At 40.1% G+C, this 26,521-nt stretch overlaps 1 protein-coding gene across 1 annotated transcript in view; it reads left to right on the top strand.

Moving 5' to 3' along the window:
• The window catches only part of SLC25A21 (solute carrier family 25 member 21), a gene marked incomplete at both ends in the record, with an annotated part of 507,744 nt that overhangs the window by 295,070 nt on the left and 186,153 nt on the right, over nucleotides 1–26,521 (top strand). Inside the window, one exon of the mRNA XM_079701358.1 lies at nucleotides 2,692–2,740. Coding sequence (XP_079557484.1) covers nucleotides 2,692–2,740 — 49 coding nt within the window. The remainder of the gene's footprint in view (nucleotides 1–2,691; nucleotides 2,741–26,521) is intronic.

Raw genomic sequence — 26,521 nt, 5'->3', positions numbered from 1 at the left:
ATTAATGTATAATAGCATTGTGTATAGTTAAAATCAAAATTAAGACCTGAACTGAAGGATCACTTGACATTGTCCTTTAATAACCTATATTCAAGTCTACCTTTGGACATCTAGTTTGTCTTCTGCATTCCCCCATTTTATTGCTAAAAAGGTTACTGAAGCCATTGCAGCACTGTTCATGGGTGAAGGTGGACCAGGAAGGAAGGCACAGGAATGACAACAGCATTCTAGGTTTCTATACTTGAGGATTCTGTTAGGAGTTAGCAGGGGTGGTGTGTCCCATGGTCAGTCCATCAATGTGGTCCTGTACCTTCCATTGTCTCTTTTCTGTGGCTTAGGTTGTAAAGGGATAGTTTGGAAAAAAAAAAAGGGTCTTCTGCTTTACATTGTAAGCATTCTAAATCTCCAAAATAAAAAGACAGCCATCCCACCCACCATCCATTCTGTGAAGTGTGATGCCTTTAATGTGACTTTCTATTCCCAACTTTAAGGATACCCTTGAGTCCTCAACCAGTGGTTATTGGCAAAGTAGGTGAAAATTGTAGAAAACGCTTCCTGGTGAAATATATATATTCTCTCTCTCTCTCTCTCTCTCTCTCTCTCTCTCTCTCTCTCTCTCTCTCTCTCTCTCTCTCTCTCTATATATATATATATATATATATATATATATATATATATATATATATGTTTAAAAATTTTTTGCAAGGTCTTTACCTTACAAAAATCAGCCTTGTGTCCTAGGATGAATAATCTCAAATATAAAGCACACCCAGGCCACAGCTGAATTAAAATTTTACTTAAAAATTGTAAATATTTGTATTTTCTGTCATTCATTTTATGAGAACCATGGCATAGTTCCTTGAAGACAGTTGACAATTTGACAATAAAAGTAAACTGTTATGCAAGACTAGAATTGGTACAGAGCATAAATAGCAACATTTCACACTGTAAATAGCAACACTAAATCACTGGACCTAAAACTTAGTTTTATGCATATTGCTGTTCTCTTTTCATTGTTTTCCCTTTACATGTAAGGTTGTTCTCAGTGTGTCACTTCTGTGCCCACTTTTGAAATTCTTCGTTCTTTCAGGCACCTTTGATACTGCATCAGGCTATGTCCCAGCACTGAATACAATACCCTGCATGCACACCCCTCTCAAGAATCATTTGTCAGTCTATTAGGTGTTGAATCATTAGTCACTTTCTCACATTTACATAGCTGCTGAACATCTGGATATGTGATCAACAATATTGCAATTCTGCATTCAAGTACTTCCTGTGCTTTATTTCATATCATATTTACCAGCATTTCTCTGTCCTTGCTTGCTTATTTGGGTTATGTTCAAACTAATGAAATAAATGTAGAATAAATTGCTGCCAGTTCATCTAGAGAATTAGCTGACATAGTGGCATGTGCAGTAACCCTAATCAGCATTAATTTATTTATTCAACAAATTTTTATTGAGCTGACTGCCAGCTATTGTGCAAAGTGATGGGGATATAAAGGTGAATAAAGCAGGTGGAATCTCTGTCCTTGTGGAGCTTTTAGACAAGAAAACAGTTACAGTGCCATGTAATAACACAAGTCCAGGGTACTGTGGGAGCACATCAAAGGGTACCTGTATCAGAATTAGGTTCAGGTACAAGTGGCAGAAAACCCAAATAGCAGTAGTTTAAACGAAATGAAAATTTTCTTCAACATGAATGTCTGGAGGTAGACCAGAACTCCATGATGTCAGGGACTACTTCTGTCTTGTTGCTGTGCTACATGTGACCTCCATGCCCAAAATCACTTCATTGTGCAAAATGGCTTCTCCTGCCCTAGGTCCACATTCCACCAGAAGGAAGTAGGAAAAGGAAAGAGAGGAGCAGCCTCCTTAACTTTAAAAGACTTCCTAGAAATTGCTCGAGCCACTTGTACTCACCTCCCATTGGCCAGAACTTGGTCACATGTGACCTAGCAGCAAGGAAGGCTGGGAAATGTAGTATTTATTCTGAGCAACCAGGAAGAAAAGGGGATGAATACTAGGGGGCAACTAACAGTCTCTGCCCCAGGACTTCTGGGAAAATAGTTGCCCAAATTGAGATCTGAAGGTAAGTAGGATTCTCAGAAGAAGTGTATGTGTGTGTATCCTCACAGGAGGACAACATTCCAAAGAGAAGGAAAAGCTCAGGGAATTGAACACTGAAAAGAAACTGTTCTCCTCAGATGATAGTATTTGTGCGCTTCTTCTAGTTGAAGAAGTCTTTCAGACTTAGAGGTGCTTGTGACACCAGTACATCCATGCTGTGATGAGAGAGATGGTGCATCTACCAAAGGAGAGAGGGTTGGAGCATCACTGCTCATGTGTTTTCATGTTAATAAATGTGATTGGGAGCAGTGGGAGGGTTAATGGACGGATGATTAGATTGTTGGGAGAACATATTAATAGAAGTTAATATCATTCCTCTGTTTAAAATCTCCGTTTGTGCCAGAGCACTTATAAAGAAGTAATCACTCATGTATCTTGCTCCCATAGAAATAAAATCATGTTATTCATTAGTCTTTTGCTATTAGCCTCTATTACCTGTCATGTCCAAAGTCCCGAGTTTTTAATTTGAAGGTTCATACTTGAGAAACCAATAGGGTCAAGGAAATAAGAACCAGTGTTTACATAAGTGTTTATTGGACTTTTCTTTATCATCTTCCAGGTCTTGTAGAAATTTGCCTGATGCACCCTCTCGATGTGGTGAAAACCAGGTAAGGTTCTGCATGAACAAGTTTTATTGACTTTGGCTGATATCCAAATTAAGATCTGTCAGAACACTAAATGCTAGAACTTGTCCTAGGCCGGTAGCTTCTCCCAATAATGGCATTTATATTTACTTCTTAAAGAAAATACTATTTGACAGATAAAATGTAAGCAGTGAAAAGCATTTCTGGATACAGGTCATCCGAAAGTATATAATAGTTTACTGCCTTCACATGACAACCGTAAGGTATAATTTGTGACTAAACTGGTAAGCAAGGGAAATTTATCAAAGTGATGTAAAAACTAAACTCTATCTAGTGAATTATGACAGCAGACTTTCATTTGGCATTGCATATAACATATATGTTATATAGCATATAACAGATTGCTATTTAATAGTGAGCATTTTGATGTGAAACTCCAAAATTTCAAGTAAACTTCTTAAATGGTACTTAAAGAATTTATTCCTACAACTGTTTGCCAATACAAAGTGCCATATTTCCTGGAAAATGCCTTTGCTCTTAAATGCCTTAAAATCAGGGCAATGTATTAAACCTGTTTACCAAGAGAAAAAAAAATCTTGTGGGTTTTAATATGATCTAGAGCAGTTTTTTAAAAGTTAAATCCATGGCTAAATTACTGAACTCTATTTTTTCATATTAAAGGCTCTGAAAGTATAGTGAAAGTTTCCATTTATTTGCATTGTGTAAAATCCAACAACACCCTACCTAGGTTGGAGCTTAACAGCAAAAAGTGCCATGCAACAGTGATGGTCAAACAAGCCCTTACTGCCACAGTTAGGAAATATTTGATGAGTCAGGCTGGTCATTGAAGGGACATGTTGCTTAATTTACCTACAGAGGCAATAGAATCTTAGTTAGGCTGGTTGCTGAAAGCAAGGGAAGGTGTCTGTGACATGCAAATAATATTACATTTCTGATAGAGATAGAGAAGATGAGAATTTGGCTTCTTTCTTAGTCAGCTTGGGAAGCTATAACAAAATTTCATAGACTGGGTGGCTTAAGCAACAGACATTTATTACAGTTCTGGAGGCTGGGAAGTCCAAGGTCAAGGTGCCAGTCAATTTGGTTCTTGTTGAGAGCCCTCTTCCTGACTTGTAGACAGTCACCTTCTTGCTGTATCCTCATGTGGTGATGGAGAGAGGAAGCTCTGATGTCTCTCTTTCTTCTTATAAAGAACACTAATCCCGTCATGGGGCTCTACCCTCATGACCTCATCTAAACCTAATCAACCCCCCACCACCAAAGGCCATCATACTGGGGGTTAGGGTTTCAATATATGAATTTGAGGGGCCACAAACATTCAGTCCATAGCAGCCTCAAGTCGCCAAACCCAAACAGAGAAAGAAGGAAATCCAAAATTATATTCAAATGTAAGGTGGGTGTACTTCCTGGAGCATCTTTTATATAGAGTTCAGAAACAGAAAGCAAAACTCACTGGCCTTTCCTTCTTAGTTTCCATATTAACCTTCTTTGAAAAGCCAGATTATTGTTAATCTCTCTGAGGAATAAATTGTCTTTTTCATTTAATGGTAATTTCCTAAATTAGTGCAGTGTTCAAATGAGCAAGGAGAAATAAGAATGATTTAAACAAGACAATATTGACATTACGGTTACTCATTCATTCCCTCAATCCTTCATTCATTCATTTAGCAACATGTATTGAGCACCTAGTGCGTGTGGGTTCTAGGTTAGCTCTGCCCTCAGAGAGCTCACAATCTGATGAGTTAATAGGAATCTCATCACAATGAATTTCAAAAACAATATCATTTCATGGTACTGGATATGAATCAGATATTTCTTGAAATGGATGTGCCAGGTTATTGGGGCTTTATGTCTTCTTTGTTATATAGATATTTTTATGAAAAGGGCATTCATTGATTAGAATTAGTCACACACCCTTACCTAACTTCAAGGGAGAGGGAAAAGTACAATCCTTCCAGGGACCCTGAAGGAGAAGGCAACTGGATGGTGGATGGTATTTGACCTGCATAACAATAAAAACTGTATTGAATAAAGACTCACAATCATAGAATAAACTGAAAGCCCCAAACTTTTGCAGTTGGCTGAATCAGAAGTAGAATATGCAAGATTGGTAGCATTTATCACTGGGCACTAACGCACAGGTGGTAGGGAGTGGACAGGACAGACTAAATTATTGCCGAAATCTTCACTATTATAGTACCGGAGATGACCACGTTTCTAAATAAGACAAACTGTAAACCATAAAGGATAATTCATGAAACCATGTAACATTAGTGATTTTAGCAGGTTACTTTGCTTAATGACGTCCAAGGGCATTGGGTTCTAAGTTGTAGCAGGCATTGTCAAAGTGGGGCATGAGATACACCAGGCCATGAGCCCCATGACCTCACTTGCTTCAGTTTTCTGTGGGCTGTTTTAGCCTCTCTTTGGATATTTTCCTTGAAGAATGGGACAATGAATTAATCTGAGAATGGAAATGGCTTATTTCCCACAACATCTCATGTGCTGGAGTATGGCAAAATCAATAAGTCTAGTCTTTTGGGGTTCTATTTGTGCCTAATCCTTTTCTCTGCGGAAGGAAAGAAAATAGATTCTAAAAGTGTACTTCCAGATTCTTTCTTCACAGGAATTTTTCTTTCATCATTTTTTTTGCACTCTTTAAATTACCGATTCTGTTACACCCGGCTCGAGGGAGAGGGGAGGTGGTGGTGTTACCTAAGCCCAGGCACCAGGACTACCTGGTGAAAGCCAGAACCACAGTAGATCTGTCGAGTGGTAGCTGGTCTCAGAGGAACCCCAGCCACTGCCAGATTTCCTGCCTGAGGCAGACAGGGAGAGGGGAAATCCTCTGGTTTCTCTCTTTTCTCTACCCTTTAGTCTCCGATCAGTGCTCCTATATGCTGAACCCAATGAAGACTGGGAGGCCCAGCCTGGCAGAGGGCTGTCCCTCTGCATAACAGAACAGAGCAGGACAAGGGAAGAGTGAGAAATGGTCTGAAGACAAACAAACAGAACTGCCACACTGTTATTTTAGTGGGATTTGGAGAAAGAGCTGACATAAACATGCATTTTCTTTTTTTAAATTGAGACATAATTGACATATAACATTATATTAGTTTCAGGTATACAACATAATGATGCAATGTTTGTATATATTGCAAAATGATCACCACAGTAAGTCTAATTAGCATCCATCACAGCACATAACCACGAATTTCTTTTTCTTGTGATGAAAACTTTTAAGATCTACTCTCTTAGCATCTTTCAAATATACAATATAATATTATTAACCATACATTACATCCCCAGGACTTACTTATTTTATAACTGGAAATTTGTACCTTTTGACCATCTTCATCCATTTTCCCCATCCCCATCCCCTGGCAACTACCAATTTGTACTCAGCATCTATGAGTTTGATTTTTTTTTAGATTCCACATATAAGTGAGATCATATGGGTATTTGTCTATCTCTGCCTGATTTATTTCACTTAGCCTAATGCCCTCAAATTCCATCCATGTTGTTGCAAATTTCCTTCTTTTTATGTCTGAATAGCATTCTACTGTATGTATATGATATATCACATTTTCTCTATTTATTCATCATCCACTGATGGACACTTAGGTTACAAGCATGCATTTTCAATTCAGCATGTTTAACAGGAACTCACTTTGCATTTTAAAAGATGATTAGAAGTTGTAACTGATAAGAAATATCTTATTCTCCTCCATGTGAGTGTGGCTCTAGGGATAGACTTAATGTGAGCATAGGCTAACCACATGACAACAGCCTTGTTCTAAATGTCCCCACCTGATTTTGCAGAAGAGATTTGGCTAAGATGCCGTAAACATGGTAGTTAGGTAGAATCTCCTTTGAGATTCTCCCCAGAGACATGCATATACACTGTTTTATAGTTCTGTTTATACACCAAGAACTTTGTGTGCAGTTCCGTTGGACCCCCAGTTAAGAACCCATACCTACAAATGACAAAAGACTGTTCACTTGTACAACTATGAAGACCAAAGGTAGTTTAGTTTCTCACTTTATATCCTCCAGAGATTCATATTAAATAATCAGTAATATCTCATACATCTCTCATATTGTCTCTCTGTCTCTTTCCCTGTCTCTCTGTCTCTCTCCCTTTCCCTTCAGCTTTCCTTTCCCTACATGGGCTTCAGTTTTGGCATGGCTTCTCTCACTTGGCAGCAGGTGGCCTTAGCAGCTTCAAGCTTACATGGTCCTTGGTGTGTGTTTGTATTCTCTCTGAGACAGGATTACCTAGTATTTAAGAACCCTGGCTCTAGAGTTAGGCTGCCTGGGTTCAAATTCTGCTTCTTTATCATCCATGTAACAGCAGCTACAGGGAAGTTACTTAACTTCCCTGTGCCTCAGTTTTTCTCATCTTCAAATAGGAATAATGTGGTACCTACATTATTGTAGGAAATAAATGACTATGCATATATATATAGTTATATATATATAGTTACATATATATAGTTATATATATATATATACACACACACATACATACCTATATATGTATATATATTTATATGAAAGCATGGTGTTTAATACTGTGTCAGCAAAGGAAATGGGAACTACAAAGACAAATGGAGTTTATAAGGTAGTCAGGGAAACATGAGGGAGAATACAAAGTGTGAGAGAGGGGAAGTATTTAATATGGAGTCAGAAGGTTTCAACTTTCCAAGCTGGAAGACTTGTGTTATGTGAGCACTGCATTTAAATCCTTCCTCAGAAGGGTGTTTGCAACTAGAGAGTCCTTCTGGTTCTGAGGGCAGGAGAGCATCAGTTTCATCTGTGTGTTCCTGTTGACATCATTCCACACATCATTTTAGGGCTGTGTGCTGATGTTTTTAGGTAACCCCCGTGGCAAGCACAGTGCCTGGCCTCCAGGAGGTGCCCAGTGAATGCTGTTGAACAAATGAATAAATGAGTATTGGGAAACAATCAGAAATAATAGCCCTATGAGTTCTATGGCCAAATTGGAATGTCTAGAAAATGAGTAATATGCAGCTGTGTTGTCTTCATTGAAAAACTTAAGATTTCATGAAAGAGATGGGAAGTGAGAATCTGTTGAAATGAAAAGGGAGAAATGACTTGATAGGATGGTGGGCAAAAACATTTCAAACTTTTGGTGGAGTTTTGGAGACTGGACTGGGGAAGAGTGAGATGAGAGTGTTTCCAGTAGGCGTGTCAAGATGAAAGTTGGGTGGAATGAACCTGCACACGGCATTGAAGGTACGGAGTCAGCACGAGTGACAAGCTTGGAGATGAAAAGCAAAATGCTGGACTTCATCTAGGACAGCACTGGCTAATTGAAATACAATGCATGACACATACATAAATTTAGGTTTTCTAATAGCCACAGTTTCTAAAGTAAAAAGAAACTTTTTATACAATTACTTTTAACAATATATCTCATTTGAGCTCATTTATCTAAAGCACTGTCATAGCAACATGTTAATCAATATAAAAATTATTGAGATATTTTGCATTATTTTTTTTCATACTCAGTCCTTGAAATCTGGTGCCTATTTTACACTTAGAGCACATCTACATATTGATCGTCACATTTCAAATGCTCAGTAGCCACATGGGTTAGTGGTTATGGGATTAGACAACACAAGCCTAGAGTGCAATGGGGAAAGGACTTCTTTAAGGGGAAAGAGAGGTGGTCCAGTGGCTCCTTAGTAAGAAAAATACTGTTGCTTAAAATGGGTTGACAGTTGCAAATAAGCAAGGTCCTAGGTGGGAGGGAATTTTACTGCATATGCATTTGATGGTCTGTACTGGTGTGTAGAGAGTGGTATTCAAAACCCCACAGATTTATGAAAGTCACAGTCCAAGGGGGTTTTAGCTTACATCCCCTTCACACTTTTATTCCCAGGAAGGGAAATAGCTCATTGTGCTTCAGGAAGACGGAATTACTGAGGTGTTCATTCTCTTTGGCCCAGAGTCATTTTTCATCTTTTTTTTTTTTTTTTTTTGCGGTACGTGGGCCTCTCACTGTTGTGGCCTCTCCTGTTGTGGAGCACAGGCTCCGGATGCGCAGGCTCAGCGGCCATGGCTCACGGGCCCAGCCGCTCCGCGGCATGTGGGATTCTCCCGGACCGGGGCATGAACCCGTGTCCCCTGCATCGGCAGGCGGACTCTCAACCACTGCGCCACCAGGGAAGCCCCATCATTTTTGTTTTGTTTCATTTTTGAATGGAGCATAAATCAGGTGCAAATGAACTAAATTACCCATCCTGTAAAGACTGAACTTTTAAAAGCCTGTCCTGTCAAAGAGCTGTGAGGCACTCTTTTTGGTGGATGCTGGGGAAGGCGGGGAGAGGTGGGGGTGAGGATTGTCCTCACAGCTCCTTACAGATGCAGTTATAGGCTGCTGGTGAGTGGACAGGCCAATACACACCTTGGCTTTCATCCTTCCTCACATTAGGACTTAACTTGCACTGAGAAAGAAGTCTTATCATACTTCTCTCCAAACATGTTAATTACTGTGTGAATTCTAAAGACTCACATGGTTTGAAAATTTGGCATCCACATGTCATTATATAATTGCTTATGGGGCTTTTACTGAAGCTGTTGAGATTGATTTACACACTCTCTCTCAGTGGCTCCCAAACCCCAGACCTGCTGAATCTGAAACTCTGGGGGTGGGGGCTATGGATATTTACGTGTAACAACCTCCTGGGTGAATCTTAAGCCTGACTGGTCACTGTGTCAGCCTTTGGGAACCATGGCTGAATACCCCATAGGCAGTTATGTAAAAAGTCTTCATGCAGAGAATTCTTTTTGTGTGTGTGTTAAACATCTCATTAACCTGTGGTTCTCATTGGGGTTTTTTTCTGTATACCGCTTTGTTAGCAATGATGGGAAGTGGAAGGGCAGAGGTTTCCCTGTGGAGATCATTCTGTGGTTTGTGAGAGTGATATGGGAATATATTATCTACAGCCAGAGAAAACACATTCTGTCATACTGAGTGAGGTTACCGGGGCAAAAAATCAGTGCCAGGCGATGGGAGAGGAGTGAGCGTTGGTTGTTACAGAGGGAACGTAAATGGCTCTGATGGGTGAAAATGATTTAGAGGCATAAGCCCACCACAAACTTTATTAAAAAGAGAAATCTGAGGACAGGCTATGGTGAGAGGCTGCTTTGTGGGGAGCCCAGCAGAGAGCGAGGACCTGGGGCTGGGGAGCATCCACAGGCTCCCTTTACAGGGGGAGGGGAGCACAGCAGTGAACTTGAAAATGAACACTTAATTTAGAGGTTGGAGAGGGGACATTGAGCAACCACTGGGGCCAACAGAACAGCAGGGTGGAAACAAGGAACAAAACTTTTTTTTTCCCCCCAGTAGATCCTTTAAAAAGAAAAGAAAAGAAAAAAAATCCTTTTATAATGGGGAGAGAACAGCGGAAAAAGTTCAGGATGGAGTATAAAGTCAAGGCAGTAGAGTCTATAGGATTAAAAAAAATTACAGAGCAGCTGAGAGGGTTATTTCCATATGTTAACGATTTGTCCGTGGTATAAAACATTGAGATCACATTCAGGGTTAGACCATGGTTATGCCTGATTTCTCACCGTGCATAGAAATCCAGGGCTAGATCACTGTCATGGCTTGTTTCTAACCATGGAGAGAATGTGACTGAAGTAAAGCAAGCAAGGAGTAGAACCACATTTTTATAAACTATATTTTTGTTGCGTCTTTGTCATTTAGCTAAATCAATCAATGGCAACTCATAATAGTATAAAATGGTTACAGAATCCCAAAAAACGTTGGTGTAACTTCAACTTTGCTTTTGAAGTTGCATGACCATATCTGGGTTTCTCTGGGATTTGTTTTATTTAATTGAAATGTCTTTCTGTACTTACTGAGCCAAAGCAAGGAAGTCCTGGGTGGTGGGCACACTGCAGCTCTGCATTGATTGAGTATGTCATTCTTTCCATGTAGTCATCATTAAAGATTTTATTTATTAACATAATCAAATAAAAATGGTGCACAGGATGGATAATATATTTGGAAGGGGTAGAGGTGACAATTAACTCTGCTCTCCTTGGCATATTGTAGGGCTGCAGTGAATATGTGTTAAGTGAATAAATGTGTGCTTTAAAATGCCATTTGCTCCCACCTAAGTTCTTTATTACAAATTAAATTCATCATTGCCAATGAATTCATGCAAACTTTAAAAGGTCCCACATTTGTATAGTGATTTAATTAAAAAGACTAATATAATCTAAGCTTGACCCTAAAACAAGAGAAAATAATCCTATTTTGTGCAGTGTTAAGAATGCTGCATGACGTTCTAGATACGTGACTTTCTGGGGAAAGACAGAAGGTTTGGGGATGAGAGACCATAACCCCATGAAGAGATTTCATTAATATTACTCCTGGGATTCTTACTTTGACAATCTTTTGCCTCTTTGGGAAACGAGGGTTATATTCACACTGTGGAAAACTCAGAGGGGCCCACAGTAGACAGCCCACTGAACATAAACCCAGGCCATTGGCGGGGCTGGTTGCAAAAGCTTCCTGATCCATAGGAAACCCTCCATGTACATGGGCCTTTGCTGCTACCGAACAGTTTTAATCATTTCTCCAGTGGCCCAATAATAAGGAGGAGATAGAAAGAGAGGACATCTAAGGACCTGTTGCTCTGAGGCACTGGAGAAAATATTGGTCCCAAAGATCTTATGCAGAATAATCTTGCTACCATAGACTAAAATTATTTTTCAAATTTCTTAATAAGGAAAACAACTTTTCTTTTAAAAAAAAATCCAGCCAGTTCTCCCTACATAAAATAACATAGTTCTATTAGGTTAAATCAACTGTAATTCACTTTATAATCTTGAAATATTTCTAATCTTTCTTTCTTTGTCTTTCTTTTTCTTTCTTACTTTCTCTTTCTTCCTTCCTTTCTTCCTTCCTTCCTTTCTTCCTCTTTCTTTCTTTCCTTCTTTCTTTCTTTCTTTTTCTTTCCTCCCTTCCTTCCTTCCTTCTTTCTTTCTTTCCTTTCTTTTCTTTTCTCTTTTTTGTAAATGGAGTTCTTTTTAAAATTACTTCCTAGAGGAGCATACTATTTTTATGACTCACATTGTGGAACCTTTGTAAAATGTTTCCTCTCTCCTTAATTTGTGTTTTTGTCTAAATTTTTAAAATACAGATTTGGTGTTTGTTTAAAGGGCAGTAGCTATTATTGCTCAACTAATGAAATGGGCTTAGAAGATTCTCCCTTAGCTAATAAGTAAGGCGTGTTCTATTTTGACACTTCTGTCTTCCTTCTGCTTAACTGCAAAGGCTTCTCCTTCTAGAGGAGCCCAGCCTGGAGGATGAAGAGAAGCATCTGTCCACTCTTCATGCCTGCCAATGGGCTTCTCCAGACGTCCTTTTTTTTTTTTAAGCTGAAAGGTAAATAATTCTTAAATGGCTTTCTTTACTTCTAAAGTGAGTGTCAGCATGAAGACTACTTCCTCTGTTCCCCCCACCTCCCCATCCCCATCCAGGGTTTTATCCCAATTGCTTTAAAAATTTCAGCAACTTCATTTAGCGAATGCCCATCACAGGTTCCCCTATAATGAGATATTTTGCCTTAACCATGGCTTAGATTCCAATTTTGGATTATTAGAATAGAATATGCCTATAAAATATAGGAATAAAATAAACTGATTTGGGCTTATTTTGAATTAAAAAACAAATGGGATATTTTTAAGTGTTTTTTAATGCAGTCATAAACTTTTCTCAGATAATCATCTATTTTAAGTACAGGTTTTGGGGGAAAGAGAGAATCTGAAACTAATAACCATGTCTATTTTGAGATAAGCTCTAGCTCTAAATTCAAGAAGTAAAGTTCAAAATGTTTGCTGTTTATTTGGCTATAACACTTATTTTATTTTAAATGATTTCTAGTTAAACTCTAAGCAGTGTCACCAGTGAAAATAAAATTGTCTTATCAGAGGTGTTTGCTCCTCATCTGCATTTATAAAGAGCCTGTCTCAAAGAGCTGGAATATTCCTTAAAAGTCATGTGCCGTGCAGGAAACGCTTTAGGTTACTTACTTGGGTGCTTCCTGTATCACCAGAGAACCAAAAGTGTTGAGAAAGGAGCTGCTTGAGAAGAGAAAGCACAACTGTGAGCTGACCCTTGGAACCTCGGGCCCTGCCCATGGGAGAGCTGCTTTTGAGTTGAGCATATAGTGGGAATGATGCCGAATGAAATCGGAATTGCTGGGATTGTAGCACAGCTGAAAACTATGGTTATCATGGGCATGCTAGAAGATTGTTTTTCCTTTTTGTGAAGCAAGAATAAAAATCATAAATTTCTTTAGACAAACATAAATCCAAGGCTGATAATGTAATACCATAACTGTGAACCTTGACCAAAATTGATAAAAGTTGTTTGAACATTCCTGGAAAATCGATTAATTCTCAAAATATTCTTGTTGAGATGGCTTAAATTGCCTGTATTGCTTTTGCTTTGCAGTCAGGGCACAGCTGAGATTTAGTTTTGACATAATGAAGAAGTTTGCAAGATGATAAATAGAGCTGTATATTCTCTGGATGCAACTCTACGTGCTCTGGGCCAAATTCCTACAGAATAAAATTTTCCCATTTGGGGCTTATTGAATAATATTTTCTCCAGTGAAACTTTTGCAAGTACTGAATAGGTTACATACTTTCATAGCAAAAACAATCCAAAATTAAACTGACTATCCTCAATTTTTGGTAATCAAACTCTATCTGGGATATGCATTTCTCTTTTTTATGAAGAAACACAACATACGGCAAATGTCTATCAGATCTAATTCAGTACTGTTAAATTCTCAAGAAAAAAAAGCCTTTAGAATTTAAATTATCTCTGTATTTGTGTCCTTTTAAATTCTGAAAAGTAACCAGTAACCAGTATACTTAAAAAAAATTTTTTTTTCAGATGTTCTAAAGTGGGATCTGGTTAGAATTCTGACCCATTTTCCTTCCAAAAGAACAGGTTAGCAGAAATGATCCCTTTGTAGACAGGCTTTAAGTGTCAAGCGAGAATGTCATTAACACATTAACTCCGAGAGACATCTAATCAAGCAGGAAGATGAACGCAGGAGCCCAGCATTCTGGTTCAATGCTGTCGGCTCCAGTGATGGGAGTCAATGGAACGCTCTGGGACTTGATTCTTCACCTGGAAATGGAGGCTGTTCTCCTAAATGATCTCAGAGTCTTCTTCCAGTTTGATATTCTATGTTTCCAAAGCCACCTTTTCATTGCTCAAAAATAACGTGATCTTAGTACATGTCCAGCAGTGGGATTTCTCTGTTGAACCTGCCAAGCTTTCTCCTGTCTCAGAACCTGTGTGCTTGGTATCCCGTCTTCTGGAATGACTGGCTCCTTCTCAACCTTCAGACCTCGGCTCACTTGTCATCTCCTCTGAGAATCTTCCCTGGCCGCCTCATCCAAAGTGGCCTCTTGTGTTTCTCTCTTTCTCATTACCCTGTTGATCTTTTTGCTCTAGTCTTCTGATCTCATCACGTTGATTTCTGTGTACTCATTAATTGTTTGTCCACCTCCCCTGGAGCGTAGGCTGGGACCTTCTTTCTCTTGTTCACTGATGTATGTATGCAGTGTCTAGAAGAGTGTTGGCACAAAGTAGGTGCTCGATAAGTACTTACTGAATGAAGGTAGTTTAAAAATTGATGCATGTATATTTTTAAATTATATATTTGGAAAAATAAAACAAACAAAAACACTAAGGTTGTCTTTTGCTCCAGTCATGAGCCAAGCTTCACACAATTCACATACTTTATGCAATTCACATATTTCTTTTGGCTTCGTAGCCTGGGCATTTTATACAGCACATGTTGTATTTTCTTCAGTGCTCAACTTGTGGTTTATAGCTTTATACCACAGAGAATTAGAAATGATATTCATATATTCGCTCTGTGTCAGTGAATTTTCCAAGACCTCTGCACCAGACGCTCCTTTACTACTCCTGACACTGCGAAATTTTCATCTAGATGCAGGATAGTTGTGTCTCTCTCAGTCCTGTCCATTCTTCTCTGACAAGGTTCAAGGCTCTTTTTTTCCGGTGCAGTGCAGGGACGACCCCTACCCACTACAGTGGAAAGAGAAGGACTCACTCTCGTGGGTGATGCGAGGACTGGTGGGCATGATTCTAGGGACTGGTGGGCTTCCTGAGGCCAGCCTGGACACTCCTTAAGGAAGTGTTTTTAGTGCACACAGTTATCTTATTTTTACTTGCACAACTTATGAGGCTAGTTTTTTGTTTGCTTGTTTCTAATGAATAATGCCAGATGGAGTAGGGAGAGACTATTGCACTGCTCAGTAGATTGGCCTTACCTCTTATTGAATTAAAAAATATAGAAATCTCTCTTTGATCAGGATTTGCTAGGGATCTTAAGCCTTTTCTTTTTCAAAGCAACCAGGATTAATAGAGTAGTAGTGTCAAGCAGGGCTCTAGCTCCATTTCAAAACAAAAATAATGCATGACTTCCAAAAGTAATATTTTCTAGTCTCTTCTCCTGGAATCTGAGAGAGGCAGAGGTGGGGGGGGGGTGCGTGGAGGAAGAGGGAGAGGGAGAGATTTATTAAGAAAATGTTAATCGTTGCTTGTGAAGTAATAATCTTGGAATAATTTTTGGCTTTTTGCTATGCTTGGTCCTAAAGAATCTCAAATTAGCATTTCTGTTTCCTTGTTACATACTGAAAACTTAAGTAGATTATTTATCTGACTTCCTTTTAGTACAAAAACAGAGAAACTTTTAGGTTAAATAGGAAAAAAAGAAAAAGAAATGACCTCGAAATTTATCCTCAGGTTGAAGAATTGGAAAAGAACTATTGTTTTACATTTTGATTTCCCAGAGTGTGAGAAAACTGTCCCTGTCCAGATGCTTGCCAAGTTCTCAGAGAACACTTAAGAGTGTTTTTGGGGAGCACAGGGAGATAGTCAGGGTCTTGTATGCGGGTGTTCCAGGTTTCAAACTGTAACAAGGGAGCAGGAGAAAAGAGGGAAGCATTCCCAAATCAAACATAACTCTCAGGAAATGAGCCAGAACACCTGTGAGAGGTCGGGGGTCAGAAAAGACAAACTCAGGGTTTGCTATTTTGATCACATTACACAAAAGAAAATGGTCATAGATAGTGGACAGAAGAAAATCTGGAATTTTATGGAGAAGTTAGGAACTAAGGACTCTGCCGTTCTAAAACTCCTTTCTCCCATGACTCTATGATGTTTCAAAAAATATTTTCAGAATTGACACTGAAACTTTCTGGTGGTCTCTTGTTGCTTAAGCGTCAGGTTGAGGAATTATTTATCTCTTTCTCGTAACTCCCAGAGGTTCACTTCTGGGAACCTTCTGAGGCGATTCTTTGGCCAGTGCTTACAAGGCTCTTGGCGGGGCGGGGGTCCAACAATCAGAGATGGAGAGACATCACAGCCCTGAATCATGGGCAATTCACTTCTATGGAGAGAAAAGAGGATTGCAAACGTTACTTCATGGGACCTCCTAGGAAAAAAGAGGGTGTTTTTTCCATCTCATTTCCCAGCTCCAAATTCTCTGAAATCTGCTTGATTTTTGCCAGGTGTCAAATTATAACCCTCCTTGTCAACCACAAATGACTAATGATTAGCCTAATGACTATGCAAAGTTTGAAACTCACAGTTACATTGTAACTTACTGGCTACATTGTGTTTTCATAAATAGTGAAAAAAAATTTTTTTGTCCCCAAAAGCCAATAAAAACAAAGTTTTAGAATCTAATTGCAATATTCATTTGCAGTTGTTGACCCTGCAGGTGCTCAATGAGAAACAAAATGGGAGCTGCAGCGGCCCATCTTCAGGCCTGCAGCCGGCCAGCTGAGCAAGTGATGCCAGTGCCCTTCTCCTGGGGAGAGTTAAGAGATGTCAGCACCGCTGGGCACAATATTTGACCCTTAAACTCCTTCATATACAAGCAGCTGTTTTCCTCTTTTCACCATTCCCTGAAGGAAGCAAGAGGGCTGAAATAACTGATACTCTTTTTTTTTTAATCCCTCTTGCATAACGTAAATTTAAAACTTTAATTGAACGATGACCAATTTGCTCACTGGCCGTTTACTGGTAGGCTGTCGTGCTCAAAAAAAGCCTTTGCATAATTTTCTTTTCTTTCCATTGTGTGTAAAAGGAGCAAGATCTCAGCAAGTTTCTTCCATATTTACTCCTGGCCCCCAGTGTGTGCCTTGAGAGCTCATAAAAACAAATCTGCCTCTCAGCCGGCAAGTCGGTAATGGGATCTGGAGCCTCTCTCTGCAAGGTCACCTGTTTAAATAGACTCCCAGAGAGTTGCCTGAAAGGTGTTTCCATCCTCGGGCCTCTCGCTGCCTCGCTAGCTGTCTTTTAGGAAGTGAGCCTTCCTGTGTGGGTCCTGCCTCCCGAGGAGTCTTCGTACTGCCCATCTGCACTGCAGTTGATGATAAGAAATCTGGAGACCCAACCCAGGCAGATTCAGACCCCAGGTCTAAGATAAAGCACGCTTTAGACTCTAAATACAAAGAATTACCTTTAAAATTAAAATAGAACTGTATCCCATTTGCTACTGGAGTGGATTATAGAGTCGTCAAACAGTAATAAATGTGAAAAGAACCCGTGGCAATGTGAGGGCTGTAAAAATCATTGTGAAAAAAGAAGCCAAGAGTTGTTCGCAGGAATTTAATGGCCTTTTGCACCAGGGGCAAGCTTCCTTGGACCGCACAGCAGAAAAGCCTCCCCCAGATTACATGAAAAAACAAGCCAAGTATTTGTGATGCTCGTTCTGATTCCACATTTTTTGTGTGGGACATGTTTCCAGCGTCCAGCTTTCAGTCTCCACAGATCTGTCTCCTTCCTGCCCCTCTGTCCCACAATTAAGCGCAATTCCTGCCTCGTTCAGATTCTAGCCAAATTCACTCAGTAAGTGGCCCTGTGTGCCCTCCTCTACTGTACCAGACATGTGCCAAGGTGTGGGGAACCCAGGGCTTCTTCCACATATGGATCACCCTCTGTGTCTGGCACAGCCCTAGCCAGCTCCCGATCTCTCCAAAATGGTGCTAGTGGCCCCCTTTCCACTGGCTTCTCCTGACTTAAGAAGGGAGGGAGTCTTGGCGTCAGCAGTTCAGGGAGCTTGTCCCCCCAGCACCCACTACCGGAACTGCCAGTCTCCAGAATCCCCCCCTCTCTTTTTACAAGCCATGTCTGAGCAGCCAGGACTCAAGGCTGAGATCCAGATCAGGACTGGCCTGACGGCTTTGGAATCAAAGAATGAAGTCAGGGTAGAAACAATATACAGAAGGACAAGCTCAAGAGAGGGAGAGCAAACAAAGCCGGCAGTTCCTGGTTAGGGTCATAAAGCTCCTACTTCCTTTACAGACCAACAATAAACAGAGTCAGTCACCAATCAGTAAACATTCCTCACACACGAGTGGGGATTTGTGTTCAAAGACACCAGATTGGACGCCGACTTCCCCACCTTGCTTTTCCCTTCCCCCAACGTAATAGGGATCCTAAATAAACTTCTTTCTTTGTAAGGTTAACCTGGGTTTCTCAATCTCAGCTCTTCTGACACTGTGGGCTGGTTAATTCTTTGTAGTAGGGGGCTCTGCCCTGGGCATTAGTAGAATGTTTTAGTAGCATCCACAGCCTCTACTCACTAGATGCAGGAAGCACCTTTTTCCCAGTCTGACATCCAAAAATGTCTTCAGACATTGCCAAATACCGCTTGGTATTTGGGACAAAAATCACCCTCTACCCCCTTTGAGAGCCATTGGGTTAAACAAAGGATCGAGTTCATTGGTCTCATGCGTGATAGGCTTAAATATCGATATGTGACAAATACCAGTGAGGCATCAGAATATGTACAATGTTATAACCCAGAACATGCAGTACTGTACTTCGGGAGTTGTTCGGCAGACAGGAAGAGCAGTGATTCTCAAACTTCAGTATGTGTCAGAGTCACCTGGAGGGCTGGTGAAAACACAGACGCCTTAACTCCAGCCCAGCGTTACTGATTCAGCTGGTCTGGGTGGGAGCCAGTAATTTGCCTGCCTTTCCTTCCCAGCACCCTTCCAAGGATGCTGATGTTGGTGCGCCTGAAAACCACAGGGCTGGACCTTTCTGGATTGGCCCTTGACCTATCAACGGTGAGGTAGCTACAGATGAGGAAGCTACATTGTTTGCAGCCTTCTCTGTGTCTGTATCTTCCTCTTCGTCACCCACCGTCCGGTATCACATGACTTCTTTCTCCCAGGCTCTACTTGATGGTGCTTCCCCCTTTGACCATTTTTCCTTGGAAGATGCCCCCAATTTTTCCCAACTACTTGGCTAGCTAGAACTTTCAGTTTGGCTGTTTGTTCCTCAGGTCTACTTCCTGCTCTTGAATTAGCCCATACTTAACGTGTCAGGAAGTACTGATGGACACTTCTGGGTGCTTGTTAATCCTCCTCAGATTTCACAAAACACACTACCAAGCCGTGGCATACCAAGAAGGTGGCTTGCCCAGCAGAGAAGGATGTATTTTATCACTGACATTGTTCATAATTGCCAGGGCATGGTGATAATAAAAAGCAAACCAAAATTTATTATTTTTTCAAAATTCTGTACAGACAGCGCACCTCCTTATTGTCTGCACCCCAGGCAGACGGCTGTCATCACTTCCCCTTGGTAGTTTCCAAGGACAGCAAAACACCTCCCCAGCCTCATGCCCTAGAAAAGTATAAAAGACACCAATTACTCTTCCTGCACTAGAGGTTTCTGTATGCTGTAGGTTTCTTAGCAGGTGCTTTACTGAACTCTGTGACCATTCATCATTCCCCTTTGTTGATGAGATCAAATCCAGACTCCTTAGCATGACATATGAGGCCCTTTGTGGAAGACCCCAACTTACCTTTTTCAGAATCCACTGTAGTCACTGACTCTGATCCATATACCTACTATCTGCACCAGCCTATCATTTATTCTTCCCCAAACATGGCCTGTAACTACACATAATAGTGATAATAGTAGTAAAAATAATTAGCAACTACCTTATTGAACATTTCCTGTGTGCTATGTACCGTTCTTTACCATGTTGTCTATTTTAATCCTTCCAGCAAGCCTGTGAAGTATTATACCCATTTTACCGATAGGAACCTGGAACTTAGGTCAAGAAATGAGTAAATGGGCTTCCCTGGTGGCGCAGTGGTTGAGAGTCCGCCTGCCGATGCAGGGGACACGAGTTCGTGCCCCGGTCCGGGAGGATCCCACATGCCATGGAGCGGCTGGGCCCGTGAGCCATGGCCGCTGAGCCTGCGCGTCCGGAGCCTGTACTCTGCAACGGAAGAGGCCACAACAGTGAGAGGCCCACGTACCGCGAAAAAAAAAAAAAAAAAAAAAGAAATGAGTAAAGAAGGGAGTCAGGATTTGAACCCAGGCAATCTGACTCTATACATTGGACCTTTCTGGATTGGTACTCTACCTGCCAATGGTGAGGTAGCTACAGATGAGGACAGTATACTGTTTTAAGCATTCTTTCTCTCATCTTTAATTTTCTGTGTTAAGCACTGTACGCACTATTTATATTTGCAATGATTACTCTCACCCAGCTTCTCCTTGGGCAAATTCTGTCATCCTTTCAAAACGTGACTCAAGTATAACTACTTCCATGAATCCTCTTCTACATCTCCAAATGGAATGAACCATTCCTTTCTCTGACACTGAATAAAGCTCTGTACGTGTGTATATGTATGTATGAGGGCACATGTGCCATGTGCATGTGTGTCTACAGTATATATAATATGCACGTTTCATATCATAGCATTAATAGATTTTTGTAGTCCCCTCTGTTAAAATATGAGATCATGTCACATTTATATTTGTACTTCTAGCATCCAACATTGTGCCTGGTACTGTATAGATATGATATATGTGCTAACTGAAGGAGTGAATGAGTAAGTAAAGGAATGATATATCCCAACTTTAAATACCGCTTTCAGTGTACACAGTCCACATCAATCTACCCATTGTCAAACATGAGTTGAAGTGAAGACTGAAACATATATTTCTGGTTTCTATAGTTTAAAAGATTTCACCCTACGCAGTCTTGTATAAAAGAGGGAAAAAATAAGACCATATATGAACTGTGCTCTCTAATCCAAGTGGAACAAAAGCACTGGATGCATAATGCAGCAGTGTTTGTTGGAGGGTCTCAGAGGACACCTAAGACCTCTGAAAAATAGGGTGTTGGCTGATGAAAGTCCCAGGGATCAGACCATTAAAAAGCTGTGGCAAGCTGTGACAAAGTGAGAGAGTGGCATGGACATATATACACTACCAAACTTAAAATAGATAGCTAGTGGGAAGCAGCCGCATAGCACAGGGAGATCAGCTCGGTGCTTTGTGACCACCTAGAGGGGTGGGATAAGGAGGGTGGGAGGGAGGGAGACACAAGAGGGAAGAGATATGGGGACATATGTATATGTATAACTGATTCACTTTGTTATAAAGCAGAAACTAACACACTGTTGAAAAGCAGTTATACTCCAATAAAGATGTAAAAAAATAAAAATAAAAAAATAAAAAGCTGTGGCATTCGTCACTGGTCCAGCAGAACCAGGAGTAGCCAAGCTGGAGCAACTGCAGCCGTCAAAGCACGTCTCCCCGTTATAACCAGTTATTTATTGGAGTAAGTGCTAGTTTGCATGTCCGCATGGGCAGAGGAAGGGCTTCGGAGGAGTGAGATAGCAGGCAGGCCCTGCCTAGGAACTGGGTGCTGATGACTTGGGCTGCAAGCAGGAGTCTTGGGAGGTGAGGAATTAAGATGGCCCTGGCACTGCTTGGCATATTAGGAAATGATTTCTAGAAGTTAGAAATGAATGCTTAGATATAAAAAACAGTGTGCCGTAGCCACACCGCACTTCAGAGAGGGCTCTTTGTTTATAAGAGATTAATAAATTGAAGTATGGAGTGTTATGCTGAGAAGTGTTCAGACAATCTGCTGTGAAATGCTTTACTTGAGTACAATATTTACTTGGTTGGATCTCAGATTTTGCAGTTTTGGGGTTGTCCTTGGGAGATTTTAATGGAAGCAGAGACCTGCCAAAACATTTATCTGGAATATGTGATTCATATCTTATCATTACCATTTTCAAAAGAACAATTTAATTATACTGTTTCCCCCTGAACAACTGTCATTTTGTGCCAAATTCCTTTGTAATATTCTATTTTATTTTGGCTACTGAAACAATCATACAGTATAAGTACTTTGCTGCACTCCTGGTTTTCACAATAAGAATGTCACAATTTATTACCAGGGATATATGTTCTAACAGATTTACAATTTTCCTTTTTCAGTGCATGGAAGCAATTTGATCCCATTTCATGTTTATGATATTCGTTATATTCAAATTTGGTATATTTGGTTTCCATGTAAGATTTTAGGAGTGTTTCCTGTATGGTTTTTTAATATATGTATTTAAAGCTGAATATGGTTAGCTGTGTGTTTGTCTTGGAAATATTCGAATGACAATTTTGTTATCCAGAATTTCCTGTATTATGCCTAACACATGATGGTAGACTCCCAAAGAATGCTATGACCATGCTCTAGATGCACAAACAAAAAAGCCAGTAGGAATTTATAAATTTATGTGAAGGTAGACTTCAATTTCTCTAGGTTTTTATAATCTTGTGAAAATTACGTATTTCACATAATATATGATTTTTTGGCACTCCAAAAGGGTCAAGTTCAGTTACATAATGCTAGGAACTCTAACTGTACTTTCAGCAGTTTTAGCCACATAATGCACAGGAATTGCATTGACATTTTAATATGCTGTCACTTTAAGATACACTGTGAAGTGTGAACAGAGCGCAGGATACTTTAACCAGGTGTGTTTTGTTTTTTCCCAAATAGCAACTGTATATTTAAGAAAAGATTAGAATCCAAGAAGAGTATTTCAGCGCTAAAGCAAACTAACCAGGTTCACTTTTGCTGGCTAGTGGTAACAGATTGGACCTTATCTTTGTTGTTGTTCTGTATGTAGGTGGTTTTGCTTGGTAGGTTCTTCCTGCTCCACGCAGTAGAGGAAAGGGTCCATAGCACACTCATTTGGATAGCAACGAGTGTGTTTCCAGTACTTTTTGGCTTTGAGTTAGTCTGCAACTGCAAAAATAATCATAAGGTTGAGGGGAGGTAAATCTATTTTATTATTAAAAAAATATGTAACTGTTTTCACTAACTCTTCCAAATGTTTAATGTCCTTGGTATCCTTCCAGAATACCATGTTCATTATTTAAGAATTAGGGAAACCTCCTTAAAGTAGCTGATCTGTCCCAGGAAAAGACTTTGTTTTTAGATGTGGTCATCATATTGGCAAACAAGCGAGCAAGCAAACGTTAGTATATATAAAACAACACTTCGTGAGGTTCTGGGGATTAACTCAGAGAAGGCACTTAGCTGCTCAGGAGAACATACATTAAAATGTAAGTCTCTCTCTCTCTTTTTTGTAATAGGAGACACAGCATTTTGAATACCCAGATATTATGCCATTGAGAGTAATAATTTCCATTGTTTTTCTAGTCCCCATTTTTTGTCTAGTTTACCAATTTATTTTATAATCAGCCACGATCAACTATTAATTCTCCTGACACCCAGAGTGAGCATGTTGTTACCCAGAAAATGATATTATTCATGAAAAACAGTCTGCCTTATCCCAAGCTAACAGGTGTCCCAGCTCCTTGAAGTAACATGGCTTAGAGCTATTGAATATTCTGAGGTGACTTGCCTTTCTGGGTTCTTAAATTCTTGCTGCTTGATTGTAGAAACTCAGGGGTATCAACTTGTTAGCCAGGCTCTAGTTAAGGTAAAGGAATTCTGATCAATTTGCTCAGAATTGTCTCCAGCTGTGCAGGTTTCCGTCCTTGGTTGAACAGAAGCTGACCAAACTCTCCCTTAATTGCTTACCTCTTTTTCTTCAGCCACTGAAATTAGGTGTGATTGGGCCCTAACAAATCATGTGACGCATATGGCTCCCAGGTTATCATGCACACTTTACTTTGTGCATAGTAAAGAGTACGTTTAATAAACTAATAATGACTCCAGCATCTGTGAGCTTGTTCATAATTAGAATATTTTCCTTTAAATAGAGATATCAAGCAATTCCCTGTACTGAACATACGTTATCCTTTAAAATCTTAAATTGTATCTCTTATTTAAAGAGGACTATAGAATGTCAAAATCTTTAATCACCATTTTTACCACTACATGTTTAGTAGAGGGAAGGAATAGGTAGAAAACACGATTCTCTGTCATCTGCTATGGTTGCCCTGTGAACTGCCTGTATTATGCATTAAATCTGAATTTCTAGTAGTGAATGAAGGAGTCCCATGGAGCATAATCAAGACCAAAATATTGCTTCCTAAATAGATGCTAAATCCCCACTCTCCTTTTTCACTGAATGGTGTTGAAATCCATTCAGAGTCTTTAGTAGGCTTTTGTGCCCTGTGCTATGGCCCTATTAGATGCCTGGAAATTACAGGTAATACGGAGAAAGTAATATGTTGTAACAAAGCAATGAATTATCAGCCAATTTTCCAAGGTGGTTACAAAGTACTCTGGTGAACATCATTTTTGAGAGATTGAAAAAAAAAAAGGTAGTCAGATCTGAGTTCTGATTAAATAGCTTTCTGTAATCATGAGCCTTTTTCTTAACAGAGACTGCACGTGGGGCCTTTCTTTTCATCTTCTTCTACTGCTTTTTGTAGCTGGCAAGCTAAGGTATGGAAAGAATTTGAGTTTTAGAGCAAGACAGGCCTGGGTTTGAATCCTGACTACAGCTTACTAACAGCGTGACTTGACCGATTACTTAACTGATCCCCAGTTTTCTAATCTGCAAAATAGAAATCATGATACCCATCTAATGAAATAGTTGTATTAGATGCTATGAAATATGTAAAATGCCGTGCAATTTCTGCTAAAGAGTCAGTCACTGGTAGCAGTCATTACTTCTCTGCAAACACGGATTGGTGTGATTGGAAGCCTGCATGAATATCTTGTTTGCTTTGTAAGCAGGGAGTCAGGATAACTCTGTTTAGATAAAGTTCAGGCTCCTCTCTGATCTTTGGGGCTCTGATCCCCCTTACCCTCAGATAAAGCCCACACTCCTCAGCACTACTTACAGGGCTGTCAAATCTAGCCCCTGTGTCTTTTTCCTCCTCCTGTCCTGCCATTCTCCCATCCTGAACTCTTTGCTCCAAACACCACACTCTTGTTTCACTCCGCCATTGCGGATGCTGGTTCCTCTGTCTCGAACACTCTTCTCCCACCACTGCATTCCTTCCCCTCCCCCTGGATAAACGCCTCATCCTTTAGGTCTTTGTTTACACATCACTTCCACTTGAAGGCCTTCTCCCCCTGAGATGTTAGGGTCAGGTACCCATCTGCTACTGTCCCCACGCCCCCATCACCACACTTCATATGCAAAGTATTGCCAATTACCTGGTCACTTACCTGTATCCACCTGAGACTGAAAGTTCTGTGGCTGTGGGAGCTGTACATCATCCACTGATCCCCAGAGATTGGCACATTGCTGGAGAACAAACAAGGTTTGAAATAATGAGTAGATGAATTAATTAAGTAACTGGTCAATTAACAAATAATTAGAAGTAAAATAAGTGCAACTTTTTAGAAGTCTAGGACTTCCCTGGTGGCACAGTGGTTAAGAATCTGCCTGCCAATGCAGGGGACATGGGTTCAAGCCCTGGTCCGGGAGGATCCCACATGCCACGGAGCAGCTAAGCCCGTGCGCCACAACTACTGAGCCTGCGCTCTAGAGTCCGCGAGCCACAACTACTGAGCCCGCGTGCCGCAACTACTGAAGCCTGTGCGCCTAGAGCCCGTGCTCCGCAACAGGAGAAGCCACCACAACAAGAAGCCTGCATACCACAGCGAAGAGTAGCCCCCACTCACCACAACTAGAGAAAGCCCGCACACAGCAACAAAGACCCAACACTACCAAAACTAACTAACTAAATAAATAAATTAATTTAAAAAAAAAAAGCTTAAGCCTTTGATTCTGAAAAATTAACTGAGCATGATAACAGATCCTAATGAATCCATTACAGTTCTGGCATGAATTTTAGCAGGAAATAATCTCTGGGCAACTGATTTTCAAGATCCACCAGAGATAGACTTTTCTAAATATTAGCATAGCCCAAAGCTTTAGAAATTCCATCTCCATTTCATTGCATTTTGTATCACTTAGAGTTATTTGTACACAGAAATTTTTATTTCATTGAATTGATATGAAAAGAACCACCTTCTTACTTCTCCCCTTAGAATGGTATTGGTAAAATAATTTATGTCAACTGGAGTTAGATTGTTTTGAATTATTCTCAGACTGGTAGTAATAGTTTTTGTTTATTATGAAACATATAAGCCCTTTACATCACCGTTATTTCCTTAACGTCAGATTTGCTGAACTGGGGAGTCATTTCAAAATGTATTTTATCCTCCTGTTATCCAGAAGAGCCATACTTTAAAATAGAAGTACTTATTATGGCATTGTCTCATAAAATTACTCCCCAGATTCCTCTCCATATCAAATGAAAGGGGAACAAATACAGATGGGCAGATAGGGACAGGAGGAATAAGAGAACTGTCTAGGGATGTACCTGAGTAGTACACAGCAAACTCAAATTCCCATATTTTATCTTTAAAACTTTTAATGTTACATTACACTTCACAGTATATCAATTTTGGTATTTATCCCAAATCTTAG

The sequence above is a fragment of the Hyperoodon ampullatus genome (genome assembly GCF_949752795.1).
Source record: "Hyperoodon ampullatus genome assembly, chromosome: 3".
Lineage (NCBI taxonomy): Eukaryota > Metazoa > Chordata > Mammalia > Artiodactyla > Ziphiidae > Hyperoodon > Hyperoodon ampullatus.
Note: the sequence above shows the minus strand (reverse complement) of the source record. Positions and strands in the feature narration are given on the sequence as shown.